Source organism: Bombyx mori, chromosome 17, assembly GCF_030269925.1.
Source record: "Bombyx mori chromosome 17, ASM3026992v2".
In the NCBI taxonomy this organism is placed as follows: domain Eukaryota; kingdom Metazoa; phylum Arthropoda; class Insecta; order Lepidoptera; family Bombycidae; genus Bombyx; species Bombyx mori.
This window is the reverse complement of record NC_085123.1, coordinates 2,254,448-2,269,045: the sequence shown is the minus strand read 5'-3', so window position 1 is coordinate 2,269,045 and position 14,598 is coordinate 2,254,448. Positions and strand designations below refer to the sequence as shown.

Below are 14,598 nucleotides of genomic sequence, written 5' to 3'. Positions count from 1 at the left end.
GGCGAGAGACCAGAACGCACGAGAGCCAGATGGCAGGCGCGCCAGTCTCTCGCCAATTCTCCCAACGTAATTTGATTTTGCCAATGCAATTTGCTTCTTAAAGAACCTGGAAGCAGAGTTGTACTTCTTCTTGAGTGAGTCAGAGTTTACATCCTTAACGGCCTTTGCCCTAGCCCAAGCCTGGTAGCATTCCCGCTTGCGACGATGTGCGTCACGGCAGGACCCACCAAACCAGGGCCGAGACCTGCCACCGACAGGCACCGCTGAGCTAGGAACAAACAATTCCATGCCCTGCAGCACGACGCCGGCAACCGAGTCAGCGCAGGTGCTAGGATCCTCTGACTTGAAGCAAATCTGCTTCATGGGTAGGATGCAAAGAAAGAGCGCATCCCGTTCCAGTCTGCTGACCTGTAGTGCCAAACACGTCGTCTACCAGATGGAAGTGGTTGTGACGAGACGGTGAGAGGCACCACGCTCCGAACTAGGCAATGGTCCGATGACCCGAGAGGAGCATCGACCCATACCCGAATGGGTTCGGGGCGAGAGGTCAGCAGAAGGTCCAATAAGGAAGGCGAATAGTCTTCCACATCCGGCACACGTGTGGGAGAAGGTACCATCTGCGTCAGACCATTGGCAATGGCAAAATCGTGAGCAGACCTTCCCGCATGGTCAGTACGTGTTGACCCAAGCCAGTCAGAGTGGTGGGCATTAAAGTCGCCCAAAACCACAATTTCTGCGGTAGGAATCTGCTCAAGTATTCTGTCAGTGGACACCTGCAGGTGCTCGAAGAGCCGGTCAATTTCCGAATTTCCGCTATGAGACCTGTAAAGGCACGCGTAGACGCGAATGTGATCCTCACAATCGACGCGCACCCAAAGGGTCGACAGGTCTCTGCCTTCAAGACTGCTGAGCCTACGGTAACAAATTCCCTCCCTGATGTACACACACACGCCGGCGCGTGGCACAAAAATGTGCTCCAGGCTATAGGCCGGGTACTTTAGATATGAAGTGTCAGTTGGGGAGGAAATCTGCGTCTCCGTCAGGAAAAGCAAATCTGGCCTTTCCGTCTCGAGATGGTGGTGGACGGCATTTAAGTTCGAGTGAAGTCCCCTGATGTTAGAAAAATCCACTGCTAAAGTGGAGGGGGACTTCCTCGTTATTGGGCTCAGTTTGCACCCAGCAGCTGTGATAAACGACGCTTGATGTGCCCCCCCAGAATACGATGGGCAGCCTGAGCCAGAGCGAGAGGATAGCATCTCTCGCTCTCGCTCAGAGAGGGATTCTCCAGTCTCTAAGAGACTGGTACCCTCCTGGGGTATTTTATTTGTATCACTCGTCGCCATCACAAAAATCAAAAATAGCATAAGGGGTGGGGAAGGAAAGGGAAGGAGAAAGGTCACAGAGGGTGAGGAATTGTGGGATAGGGAATAAAAAGACAGGAAGGGGCCAACTGATACTCATTCCCACACGCAACGCAACAGTCCCTAGAAAATCTGTTGCGATACGTGTAGTATAATGAAAGTATCAGTTGCTATTTGGGCCCCGAGGTAGAGGGATAAGGGCACCGGGACTCTCACTCACCAGTCGAAACGCGGTGGCCTCTAGGAGGCCCCCACTTCACGCTGATTTTCTGTGAGAGGGTAGTGTTTCACCGGTCGATCCTGCCCACTTACGTGCTACAGCGAACTGCAGACTTGGATCTACTCCTCTACTGAGGAATACAACGCACGGAGGGGGGAGGGAATATGAAACATGGCAGATTGTGTCAAACATTAATCGAACAAGTTACTACTACATACGCCATACGCACACTATACTATTTAAGTACATAAGTTACCGGATGAAATTCAATCATCACATTAAAAAAAACTCATGCATAATAAACTGTATTTATGATTATTATTTTTTTATTGCCTTTGTAGGCAAATGAGCATACGGCCCACCTGATGGTGAGTGGTTACCGTCGCCCATGGACTTCAGCAATGCCAGGGGCAGAGCCAAGCCGCTGCCTACCGCAAAACCTACCGATTTCAACTTCATAGTAATTTTATTATTTGTGTTAATAGAGGACAAGCTATCTACAGTGATGTATCAACAATGTATCAACAGTGATACATTTTGCACTACACATCACACACTGTACACATCAGAACTTCTGACTTCTGACAATCCTGGAAGACAATCTGTAGATAATACATATATTTTAAATTAAAATATTATTAAGATGGCGCAACTTTTTTTTTTTTACTACCTAAGCTGATAGCCTTGAGTGGCTATTTCAGCGTAACCGTAGCTAGTAGGTGAGCTCACGGGGCTCAAACCTGACGACGATGCTAACACGAACCCTAGCAAGAGCCGTGCTTCGCAGAATCTACCACCGGATCGGAAACGCGACCCACTGAGAAGATCCGGCGAGAAACTCAGTGGGCTGTGTCTGAGCGTTAATTGACTCGTCGAGCCCTTCGTCGCAAGCGACGGGTTCGACGAGAACGGTGACCGGTGCTTGAAGTACCTAAAAGCACCGTTAGTGGATCGGGAGGATCCGAGATGACGTGTTTTGGGCGACGTCGACTGCTTTCCATTCTGTCCGCAGGATCGGGAATGGAACTGGCGCAACAATCAACAATCATTTAACGGGATTGGAAGCCTCTGATTCCTTAATCTAAATAATACTTTATAGAAAAAAATAAACAAATACTTCACAACTCTATAAATAACATATTTCAATAAACACCATAAATAGAGTTTTGAAGATGATCAGCAAATATAATTTTATTATGCCTACATCTCTTCTGATTAAGAGCGAGACACTTTATTTGTATTATATTTTGGTCTAAAAAATGTATACGTACAAAATTGTGTGTTTCAGTTCCATTATGGATAAAATAAAATAAAATCGATAAAATCCGTAACGAGTACGTGCGTGGAAGTCTAGGTGTACGGGACATTGCCGACAAGATGCAGGAGAGTAGGCTGAGATGGTATGGCCAAGTGAAAAGGAAGCCTGACTACGTCGGAAATTTGGCGCTACTGCTCGACCTCCCCGGTCGGAGACCTAGAGGTAGACTCAAAACAAGGTGGAGGGACGTAGTGCTGAAGGACAAGAGAGAATGCAATGTTGCTGACGAGGATGTCGAAAACAGAGCGAAGTGGAGGAGTAAAGTCAGAAAAGCTGACCCCACCACCATGTGGAATAAATAGCTGGGAAGAGAGAGAGAGTTTCATTATGGATAAGTAGGTAGTTACTAATTTTTTTTAAGTAATCCATGATTATTCTTAGTGAGAAACGTTTCGACCTTTGTAGTCGATTAACAGGAAAAGTCGAAACCGAGCTTCATTACAATAAAATTTCAAATCGCTCCCACTGGCAACAATGAATCACTATCACTCGACGACTATTTGATACAAAATTCACATCACTATCACTAAACCAATTCGAATTTCGGTCGGAATCGGAAGTTCGGGGACATGTCAATGTGGTGATTTGTGGAGTTGTTTGTTATTTACAGCGAAATCGCTTAATAATTTATTTCTTTTATTACAAGAGATCAACTTATTTAATTACGACCTGTCGGCATTCCAAAGTATAGTAACGTGTTCGCTCTGTTTCTATATCTACAAGTCGAATTAACGAGGAAGAACCAGACAACGGATTAAGGTATGTCCTACACTTAATCTATAATTTGGTGTAGAATTTATCAGTTTTCACTTATGACACGCTAATATACCGTATTCGTGATGACGAAAATGTTTAACTATATCTATTAAAATTGGTAAGTTTTATGTTTCGGTGACAATTTCGTTCGGTGATAAACAATGTTTAATGTTACGGTACGGCCTATTTTACAGATAGCCATGGAAGCGATGGATATTCAGGCCGTGGAGTCAAAATTGAGTGATGTAACCGTCACAGCCATTCCAATGAGCGGTAAAAATGTACACAAGGAGCTGGGTCATGGTGGTAGCAGTCACGCGACCATCTCAACAGTTCCGGCTTCCTCTCCATCATCTGTTGGAAAGGACAAGGACAACGGCACTTCCAAGTACGCCCAACTCCTTTCTGTTATCGAAGAGATGGGTAAAGAGGTCAGACCCAGTTATTCAGGTAGTCGCAGCTCAGCAGAACGTCTGAAACGGGGTATCGTTCACGCACGTATTTTGGTTAGGGAGTGTCTCATTGAAACTGAAAGATCGGCACGACAGTAGTTTTGACAGTAACAAATCAAACCAGTCAATTTTTAGTGTACCTCAAAGTAAACTAAAGTATACTTGGAAATAATACAATTTACAAATAATAATAAATTTAAAGTTATGAATGCTACATAAAATATGTAAATTATTTAATGAAAGACATTTAAATTTAGTTAAATTTGTCGTATTTGTTGATAGATTATATTTATGAAACTAGAAAAAAGAATTTAAATTTTGAGACTCACATTTTAAAGGCACGCGCATTAAATATTTACGGTTCATGTCATCATTATTCAAAATATGAATTTAGCACTCATACTTATTACACCTAATAAAAAATTTAATGATTATAACAATTATACATGAAAAAAATTCACAGAAACTCGTTATTGTTATCACAGAACACTTCATAATAACCAGTTTTCAAATAAAAAGGAAGTTAGTTGCTTAATCTGTAATGTTAATTTCAATTTATATTCATTACACTTTGTTGAATATTTCCTCTCGGTGAATGAAATGAGATGCACTCCATGAACTGGTATTCAAATGTGATAGTCTTAAGAGCCGCTAAGGTATTCAAGCCATATTTAAATACTGTACAAGTATAAAGTGAATCTAAACTTATATACATTAATATTTGGTTAGCTTGAACTGATTCAGGGTACTTAGATGTATAATTAAGAATTACCGAGTTTGTATTTAATTTTCAATTCAAAATAGTTATTATTAGTAAAAACCTCAACCATTGATGAATGCGAGTGAAACTATTTCAAAAGAACAGTGAAGAAAAAAAAAATTTTTTTCAATTTAATAGATACAGACATTTTAGTTGGATTATTTAACATAATAACTTTTATTGAGTGTCACTTAATTTTCATCCCTGTTTGTCTAACTAATTTAAAACCTTACATTTCCATTTAGCCGATAACTCAAGATTATAATTTTGGGAATATTCCGGAACTATATACAATATGTACATAAATGTTTATGTCATGAATGAACACAGGCTGTGATAGAAACATTTATTGTGAACATCTACCTCATTTTCAAACACTATAAATATAGTAATGATATTAAAAATTTAAAGTGTCAATGTCATAGTTAACTCTGTATTGAGTGAGGCAGTGTTGCCAGGAAAGTTGATTAAATGTGTACTATTTTTAGTAAATGAAGTTGATTGATTGTAACTTTACAATTACAAACATGAGTATCATATTGATAAGCGATTTTTTTTAAACTAAATGTTTATAATGAAAAACGATGCTTATTTTAGAAAACTGCTATATGAATGGGTATTCACAAACGGTTGCATTGCAAATTGAATTCTGTTGTCAATGAATGATATTAATTTGGATATTGAATAAGGTTTTTTTCTATTGTGGCTTGGTGATTGGGATAATGGTAATAACTATTGAACATGAACAAAATATGATTTTTATGGCCTCTGAAAGAAGGAAGGGTAGCGTCCCCTCCTGATTGATTTGTTCATCGAAAGTAGATTAAAAAATCACAGACAATGGTTGGTTAAAATATCCCGTAAGCAAAAATTACTATAATCAATTATAACTTGTTTTCGGCAACATTGCTCATTGTAATGTTACTTGAAAATTGTAAACAGTGAACACAAAAAAAATTCTCTTCAAGCCATATAAGAAAAGTTTTATCATATATCTATAATGAATAGTTATTAAGTGATATATGCTCATTAATTTTTTATGTTTGTTTTTGGATAGCTTAAGTTGTAAATAAATTTTAGTTTTAGACATTTGTTCGTATGTACATCCATGCTGTGACAATAGTTCCTTGTTGTAGTGGTAAGGATTCAGGCAAGCGATATTGTTGAACAATGAACTCCTTTTTTTCGTCAGAAGCTGTTGTGATGCATGGTGGTCACAGTGGCTATGTGTAATTTTATCCTCGCACATAAAACAGGCTTATTTAGTATATGCCGAGAGTGTAGTGTTTCACTGTTTATCATTTATTGAAACATACACACTGATATTATATATATTTTAAAATTTTCATGTGATGACGTCTTATAAATCGATGAACACCAGCTGCACGCACGAAAAAGTGTCACGTTCCGCCCGTGCGTAAGCGTGCAAGCGAGAGCGCGGAACAAGCGATAGAGAGGCACGATCGGCCCAAGCATTAAAATATCGAAAAAAATAAAAAAAATTTCAACTTTTAACTACTCTGTACTATACAAAATAATAATAATTCAATTCAATTCATAAAAGTATGCAATTTTTCATCAATATTTCTTTATGACGTTATCACGTAAAACTATCGTTCGTAAACCGACTTTATAGACAGTTTTAGTAGCATTTGCAGAAGCTGGTTTAACTCATTTTTGAGGGTGATTATAAGGCACACAATGCTTAGCTAGTTTGTATGTAACTTTGGCATACAACGGTTCTACGTTCACTTATGTCTTTGAAGGCTGTAACAGCATTCAAATAATTCAGAATTGAATTATACTTTAAATCCATTCTAATTAAAATTTGTGCCCGAAATATCGAAACGAAGTACTTGCGCCACCTAATTACCGCTTGAAAGTGGGAAAATATATTTTATAGAACAAAAAATAACATCTCTTTAATTGAGATTATTATTAATTATTATTATTTAATTGTACGGGGTGGAGACGGTGTCTCAGGAAAAAGGAACGCAAAAAGATTGCGGCGTTTGAAATGTATTGCTGGAGAAAGCTGCTACGCATTCCTTGGACAGCTATGAGAACCAATGTCTCCATCCTCGAAGAGTTGAAGGTCACCAAGCGCCTGCTGACTATGTGCCAGGAAAGGATCCGCAGTTTCTTTGGGCACATAATGCGATCCTCGTTGCACAGCCTGGAGAAACTCACAATTCTCGGACAGATGGAGGGGAAGCGCGCTAGAGGAAGAGCGCCAGCTAGATGGGTTGACCAACTCAAGGTGGTGACTGGAGGCCAGATATGGGGAGATATGGCGCAGAACCGGACCGAGTGGAGAAGATTGACATACAGTCACGATCCTCAGCATTGAGGGAACGACCAGAAAGAAAGAATTGAGATTTTCAATTTATTCATTTATTAAGGCCGCTTGTTCAATAGGGAAATAAATCATGAGAATAATTTACAACAGCAGTCTTTACGGTGACCGTGTTGCCAGATTCGGCCGTCTAATACCCAATAGCGACGAAGGTGTTGCCATGAGAAGTAAAAATGGAATTAACGAAACTGACGCGAATGTCTAGAAGGTCGTACATAATTCACACACTAAGCACACAGATGACACTAATTTGAAATTAGTATCAGATCTGTGCTTAGTGCGAGTTTTTTAACGTTCTCGATAGCGTAAAAGTTAGCTCATATTTGTATGGAACGGGATCGTTTGCGTACGTTTGCCGCTAGGGGCGCTGTTCTAATTGCATACACAATTGGGTTAACTTTTACGCTATCTATTACGTTAAAAAACTCTGACTAAGCATACTGATGTCGACGCGAGATAGTTGATGTGAATCCAGGCAATATGCGGCTGATACATTTAGAATACAGTTTTTAGTGACGTCTGAACACAGCGGTCGTCGCGTAGACAAGTAGAAATAAACTTTTAAATTCGTTTTTTAATTTATATTATTCGAACAATAATCGCTTGTCTGAATTCGTTTCTACCTCCCTAGTTGAGTAAAATAGACAGAATTTTTAATATAAACTGCCGTCTGAGTATACCTTTAGTATAATTATTGATTATATACATATAAATATATAAGAGAATTTACGATATAACGTGTAGTCGATAATTACATTTTATGATTATTATGAAATAAGTTACCACTAATTAATAATGAACTTACATAGTTTAAATTTTAATGTTGTAATTATTACGAGTCCACGGTTTTTTTTATTGATTTTGCTTTTTTTACGTTTGTTCTTTTTGTCGCTATCCGTAACAATATGTAACGTATCTGGAAAAGAAAGCTCTTCTGTAATCTACCATTCCAAAATGGTCACGACTCTCTCAACTCTCAATATTCGCAACGAAAGAAAATATTCTTTGAAATTAAAACAAAACTTTGTTTTTTCTACTTCGATCACAACACATAGAGATATGGTACACGTATAGTTAATTTTGATTCGATATATTTCATGTCTAATAACGATTTCTTAAATCTATTTCAAAGGAATGCGATGAAAATTAATATATCAATTTTCAAATGCGTTGTGCTTAAGAATGTTTTACGTTTTACTACGGCACTTATTTATGGTGCTTCCAAATTGGGATATATTTTTGCAGTAATAGTGTTGCCAGTTATACCAATAATTCATTGAAATATAACTATTTTTAGAATTCACGAAACTAGTCAAACATGTCCAGGTTCGCGGTATTCTTTATGACAGTACATGTTCCAGAGAAAATTCGATCAGGTTTCGAATTATCTTAACCACTATACAACAAGAACAACAATGGATTCTCAATACGATTTTTAGTTTTGATGACTTTTCGGTATTTCGTCGCTGTTTTAAGCGCTATGCTCACAAGATTCGTTGCATTTGTCTCCCGTTTTTTTCTCTTCTAAATCGGTATAGATAAAGGACTGTTCTGAATCATTGTACTATCGGTATAGGGGTAAGCGAAACCACAAGTTGTGGATATACTGTTTCAGTATACGAATAAAATAGTTTATATATAGTTTTAAACTAATATTTTTATAGTTTGCGTATAATGAAACGCGAGACGGACGCGAATTGAAAAAAAAGAACGTTGCTTTATTAAAATAAAATCGAATCTCTTTACGTAATCGATGTTTGATAGTCGATTAAAGATAATAGTAAAAAATAAAACATTACCTATCGTTGAGGATAATTGATTAAAAAAATGGTTAATAATGTTATAAACTCGCAGTTTTATTATACGCTACAATGTTTCGAAGAGTCCGTTTATATATAAATCTTTTTCTTATTAATCTCGATGTAATTCCTATTGAAAAAAAAACCTACCAAGTAAGTGATGAACCACAAAACAGTACAAATTAGTTAATACGACAATTGTGTAACGAAAAGTTCACCGCAGTTGAATAGATATAGAACTCCGTTCCTCCTCTATGGACATATTTTTAATATAAATAAATGGGTTTAATGTAGTCATCTTGTGTTTTATTTGGTTGGACAAATTACCCTACATTTTGGTGTAAGCGTCCGTCTTGAAGAAATGTTCCGGTCATCGTCCTCGTCGAACCCGTCGCTTGCGATGAAGGGCTCGACGAGCGAATTAACCCTTAGACACAGCCCACTGAGTGTCTCGCCGGATCTTCTCAGTGGGTCGCGTTTCCGAACCGGTGGTAGTTTCTGCTAAACCCTGCTCTTGCTAGGGTCAGTGCTAGCATCACTCCGGTTTGAGCCCCGTGCACCTACTAATTAAGGTTACGCTGTAATAGCCTCAAGGCTATCAGCTTAAGTAGGAAAAAAAGAAATGCTAAGTGCGAGACAGATAGTTACCTTGTTTTTTTTTTCTTTTTGTCTTTCTTAAAGTTTTCATTCCTAGCGTTGTAAGCTGCAATAAACTTCTTTAAGTTAATTAAAAACTACTCGCAATTAATTCGCGTGGCGCATAAGCTCTGCTATGTGTCAATCAAAATTCTACCCTGCGTAACAATTGATCTTAAATCGCGTGGTTATAAAAATAATAATAAAAAAGTTGTTACTGAAATTTTATAGCAGACTTCAAAAATAGACGAGGTTCTGTTTTAGATTTTTATAAGAATGTTGTTTGTCATAATTTGTCACCGTGGTCAAGGTGACAAGTGGTCACCGTCGCTCATGGACGTCAGCAATGCCAGGGGCAGAGCCAAGTCGCTGCCTACCAATAAGTACTCTCCGCAAGCCTCGTTTGTAGAAGGACATGTCACAGCGCTCGGGAAACACCGTGGAGGAGAGCTCATTCCAAAGCCGGATGAAACGTGGCAACAAACATCTTTGGAAACGCACTGTCGATAAACGCAGCAGTTCCAGATAATATGGATGAACTCTGCTCCGGTGGCGGGAGGTGCGATGATAAAAAGGAGATGAGGGGATCATTTCGAATAATTCCTCAGAGCACACTTGTTTTATATTTATTTCATCTCCGTGTCAAGTGATAATTCAGCGGGATAGTGCTGCTAGCAGAAAAACTTTTTTTTTTAATTGTAATAAAAACTTTTTTAGTATGAACGTGACGTGGAAAAATATTTGCAAGTGGAACACTGAGTACAGTGCAGATTCAGTTGAGTGGTGTCCCGTGGAACCTCACAAGAACGTGCTCGTATGTGGAACTTATGAGCTAGCGGAAAGCGACGAAGGTATCTTTTTTTGCTGCTCGCCTACAGACCTAAACATCTCTTTTAATCCGTTACCCGAATTAACGAAATAAGCAATCAATATCTATGGTACAATTACAAAAAAACAGCTGGTACAGACGTTAAGTTTTTAGTGTGATAACAACACTAAAATGGAAAGTAATAGGCAGACTATACCATGAATTCCAGATTTTCATAAAGGCGTAATCCCAAAAATTTTATTTTATTGAAAACTGTCTTATTTCCAGATCAATTGGCGCAGAAACAAACAAGACTCGGAAAAATATTTCTATTCGTAATCAATCAGGACGCGACAGAAATAAAACCAATACAAACTGTAAATACATCAGGGATCTTGGACTTGAAGTGGTGCAATCACAAATTGGAGGGCCACGCTGTCTTAGCAGCGGTGACGTCGATCGGTGAATTACGAATCTACCGTCTTTTTAATGACGAAACTTTGAATTTAAAATTATGGCGCGAACACGTTATTGGTCAAGACATATTAGCGCTGTCACTTGATTGGTCGACGAATAAAACGGACAGTGACGTACATAATTTAGTAGTCAGTGATTCGTCGGGATGCGTCACGATTCTGACCGTTAATGGAAACGGAATAGAGAAGAGATCGTCGTGGAGAGCGCATGGCTTCGAAGCTTGGATCGGCGCTTTCAATTATTGGAACACAAACCTGCTTTATTCAGGTATTCCGCCTTCATTATACAACTTTTTTTATATATATTAAAAACTAGCTGTGCCCGCGCCTTCGTCTGCGTGGAATTTAACAAACCATTATTTTATAATAATTTTAATATTTTTGTAAAATAGGAGTAGCCTAAGTTACAACTTATTATATCAGCTATCTGCCAGTGAAAGTCCTATCGAAATTGATTCAGCCGTTCTAGAGATTAATCGGAACAAACAGACAGAAAAAAATATATTTTGATATAAGTATGTACCCTATATAAATTCATCTGAATGTATTGAAATTTTGATGTGCAATGAGGCGTCTTCCTCATAGTCATCATTAGCTATTTCTAAATAAGAGACAAGTTTAGATAATCACTCATTGGGCTTAAAGTTTTATTTGCAAACGCAAATATCTAATACATGAAATTCTCGTGTCGCGATGTTTGTTGCCATACGCCTCCAAAATGACTCAACCGATTCTCATGAAATTTCGTATGCATATCGGGTAGGTCTGAGAATGAGTCAACATCTATCTTTCATACCCCTAAATGTTAAGGGTGGTTCATACCACCCAAAAAAAATAATTCTAGAAATAATATATATGGTAAAACAACATTTGCCGGTCAGCTAGTACGTATTGTTACGCGCTGGGGTTCGGGATAAATAAATGTTCCACCAAAGTACAACTTAAAACTGTATTCAACACTTAAAACACTTTAAAATTCTCAATTCACTTCTTCCGCTTCGCTTCAGGTGATCCGTTTGCTGTTTTGCCTCGCGTAGTTCCTATTACTGACTGACCGTGTATCATATCTTATAGCCGATACCACATCCCTATAATTATCGCGAACATTCCTCAAAGCACTTTCGGTGCGTACTTCCGCTATCTGTCAATAGATGGCGTTGTACTTCTCGAGCGTTCTAGATGTTACAAGATCCTTTGATGTTCGTTCGGCTATTCGGCGATAGATGGCGACAAGATCCTTTAATATTTGTTCGGCTATTCGGCGATAGATGGCGTTACTCTTACCGGTGTAACAGTATATGAAACTGATTTTAAATTATAGGAGGCGACGACTGCCTATTCAAATGCTTCGACGTCCGCATACAAGACGGACCCGTGGCTGTAAACAAATCACACGAGGCTGGTGTTACCTCAATCAGGAGTCACGTTGACGTGGAGCATCAGTTGCTAACTGGAAGGTCTGTATATTGAAAATTACGTAAAACATCTTATCTTAATTTAAAAACAATGTTTGACGTGACGACGTCTTATCAATCGATAAACACCGGCTGCACGTACGAAAAAGTGTCACGTTCCGCCTGAGCCTGAGCGTGCAAGGGAGAGCGCGGAACAAGCGATAGAGAGGCCCGATCGGCCCAAGCGTTGGCTTGTGACACATTTATCTCTCTGCTCGCGTGACGTCAGAGCTAGCAGTTCGAATAATTTTGCGACTGACGTTATCACGTAAAACTATCGTCCGTAAACCGACTTTACAGACAACCAACTGTTTTTTTTCCTTCTATTATGTAAAACATTAATTAGTGTAGGTTAATTTGTAAAACTGTTGTGAAGCTTCCGTCGTGCTGATTTCGGATATTTTTTATTAAAATATTGTTAAGTAGAAAAGAAAAAAAATTGTAAATCTTTGTTGCGTAAGTACGGCCTAAGAAGCTGTTGTATTTATACAAAAACAATTTTAAAATTTTTATACGTTTTTTTTTAGTTACGATGAAAAAGTCCGGCTCTGGGACGCCAGAAAAATGAAATCGTGCATCACGGAAACCTGCGTCAACGGCGGCGTGTGGCGTTTGAAATGGCACCCTATCACACCGAATGTCGTTCTAGCGGCTTGCATGTACGGCGGATTCCGTATATTACACATCGATGACGGAGTAAATGTCGTCAGTGAGTACTTGGAGCACTGCAGCATCGCTTACGGCGCGGACTGGTGCCACGGACGGGATCTGGTGGCCACATGCTCCTTCTACGATCGTAGTCTACATTTGAGTGAAATTCAATTAAATCTAGACTCTAACTAAGTGTAGGAGTAATCTAGTAATCAAATAAACGATTATTTGCTACGCGGCGGTTAAATTAAAATTAAATTAAATTGTTCTGGAAGTTACATAATTACCACTAAGATAATATTAATAGGTGTTCATTAAGCATAAATACCTGAAATGTATAATAATAATTATTTATTATTAAATTTCATAAAAAAAAAAATTACGTTATTGTTTTGTTTCCTAATAGTACATTGTGCACCAAGGGAGAAAAGTAGGACATTTCCTCCTGTAAAATGTAAAACACACGGGATGAGATGTCCTACTTTTTTCCCGCGGTGCACATACTCTTTTTTCTTCTACCAGGTCGAAAGTTCGTGGAGTACCGAGCCGGGGTCCGGGGGCGAAGCCCTGACGGGGGTAGGGGGGGCGGGGCCCCCCATACTCATAAAGAAAACAATTTAAAAGTTTTTTAATTTTTAAATAAACTACTACTAATTGAATAAGAACTGTCTGATGAACTCATCTTTGTTTAATACTTCACTATTAAATTTTATTGCCTTTTATTTATTTCACTTTTACACTAAACACAATATTGCAAATTACCCGAGCACAACAATGACGGAGAATTTCAGGTGCGTGAGAGCAGACGTAGACACTAACGCGCATGCGCACTTGTACCCAGGGAGGAAAAGTTAGACTTTTTTCTCTGTATAGCGGGAGGAAAAATTAGACTTTCTTCCCTGTACAGCGGGAGCAAAAGTTAGACTTTCTTCCCTGTGCAGTGGGAGGAAAACCGAACTTTCGGCGTAGGTAGGAGAAAAATGTTATTTATGCTTGGGTCACCCTTTTGGAAGTCGTCGTGGCCTAAAGGATAAGACAGACGTCCGGTGCATTCGTATCTAACGATGCGACTGCGCCAGTGTTCGAATCCCGCAGGCAGGTAACAATTTTTCTAATTTAATAATCATCTCAGCCTGTCCATTGTCCACTGCTGAACATAGGCCTCTCCAAGTGATCTCCAGTGCGGCCGGTCCGTTGCCACCTGCACCCAACGTGACCCAGCGGTTCTTACCAGGTCGTCGGTCCATCTCGTAGGTGGCCGTCCCAAACTGCGCTTGCCAGTACGTGGTCTCCACCCGAGGATCCTTCTGCCCCCATCGGCCGTCCGATCTTCGCGCTATGTGGCCTGCCCACTGCCACTTCAGCGTACTAATCCTACGGGCTATGTCAGCAACTTTGGTTCTTCTACGGATCTCTTCATTTCTGATTCGGTCTCGTAGAGAAATACCAAGCATAGCCCTTTCCATAGCTCGCTGCGCGACACTGAGTTTCCTAAAAAGATCCCTTGTGAAGCACCACGTCTCGGAACCGTAAGTCATCACTGGTAGCACA

At 39.3% G+C, this 14,598-nt stretch overlaps 1 protein-coding gene across 1 annotated transcript; it reads left to right on the top strand.

The window, feature by feature from the left end:
* The first annotated feature begins 3,412 nt into the window (after positions 1–3,412).
* On the top strand, positions 3,413–13,341 carry LOC101746549 (diphthine methyltransferase). The gene is made up of 6 exons (XM_004921936.5): positions 3,413–3,658; positions 3,850–4,043; positions 10,376–10,509; positions 10,755–11,210; positions 12,264–12,399; positions 12,924–13,341. The coding sequence occupies exons 2-6, from the start codon at positions 3,856–3,858 to the stop codon at positions 13,237–13,239; spliced, it is 1,230 nt and encodes a 409-aa protein (XP_004921993.2). The 5' UTR covers positions 3,413–3,658; positions 3,850–3,855; the 3' UTR covers positions 13,240–13,341.
* Positions 13,342–14,598: the final 1,257 nt, after the last annotated feature.

Bases quoted from the DNA above. Each gene is read 5' to 3' on its own strand.
- LOC101746549 (XM_004921936.5), top strand. From the start codon at position 3,856: ATGGAAGCGATGGATATTCAGGCCGTGGAGTCAAAATTGAGTGATGTA. The intron at 4,044-10,375 runs GTACGCCCAACT...AAACTTTTTTAG, and splicing joins AAGGACAACGGCACTTCCAA to TATGAACGTGACGTGGAAAA. The intron at 12,400-12,923 runs GTCTGTATATTG...GTTTTTTTTTAG, and splicing joins CATCAGTTGCTAACTGGAAG to TTACGATGAAAAAGTCCGGC.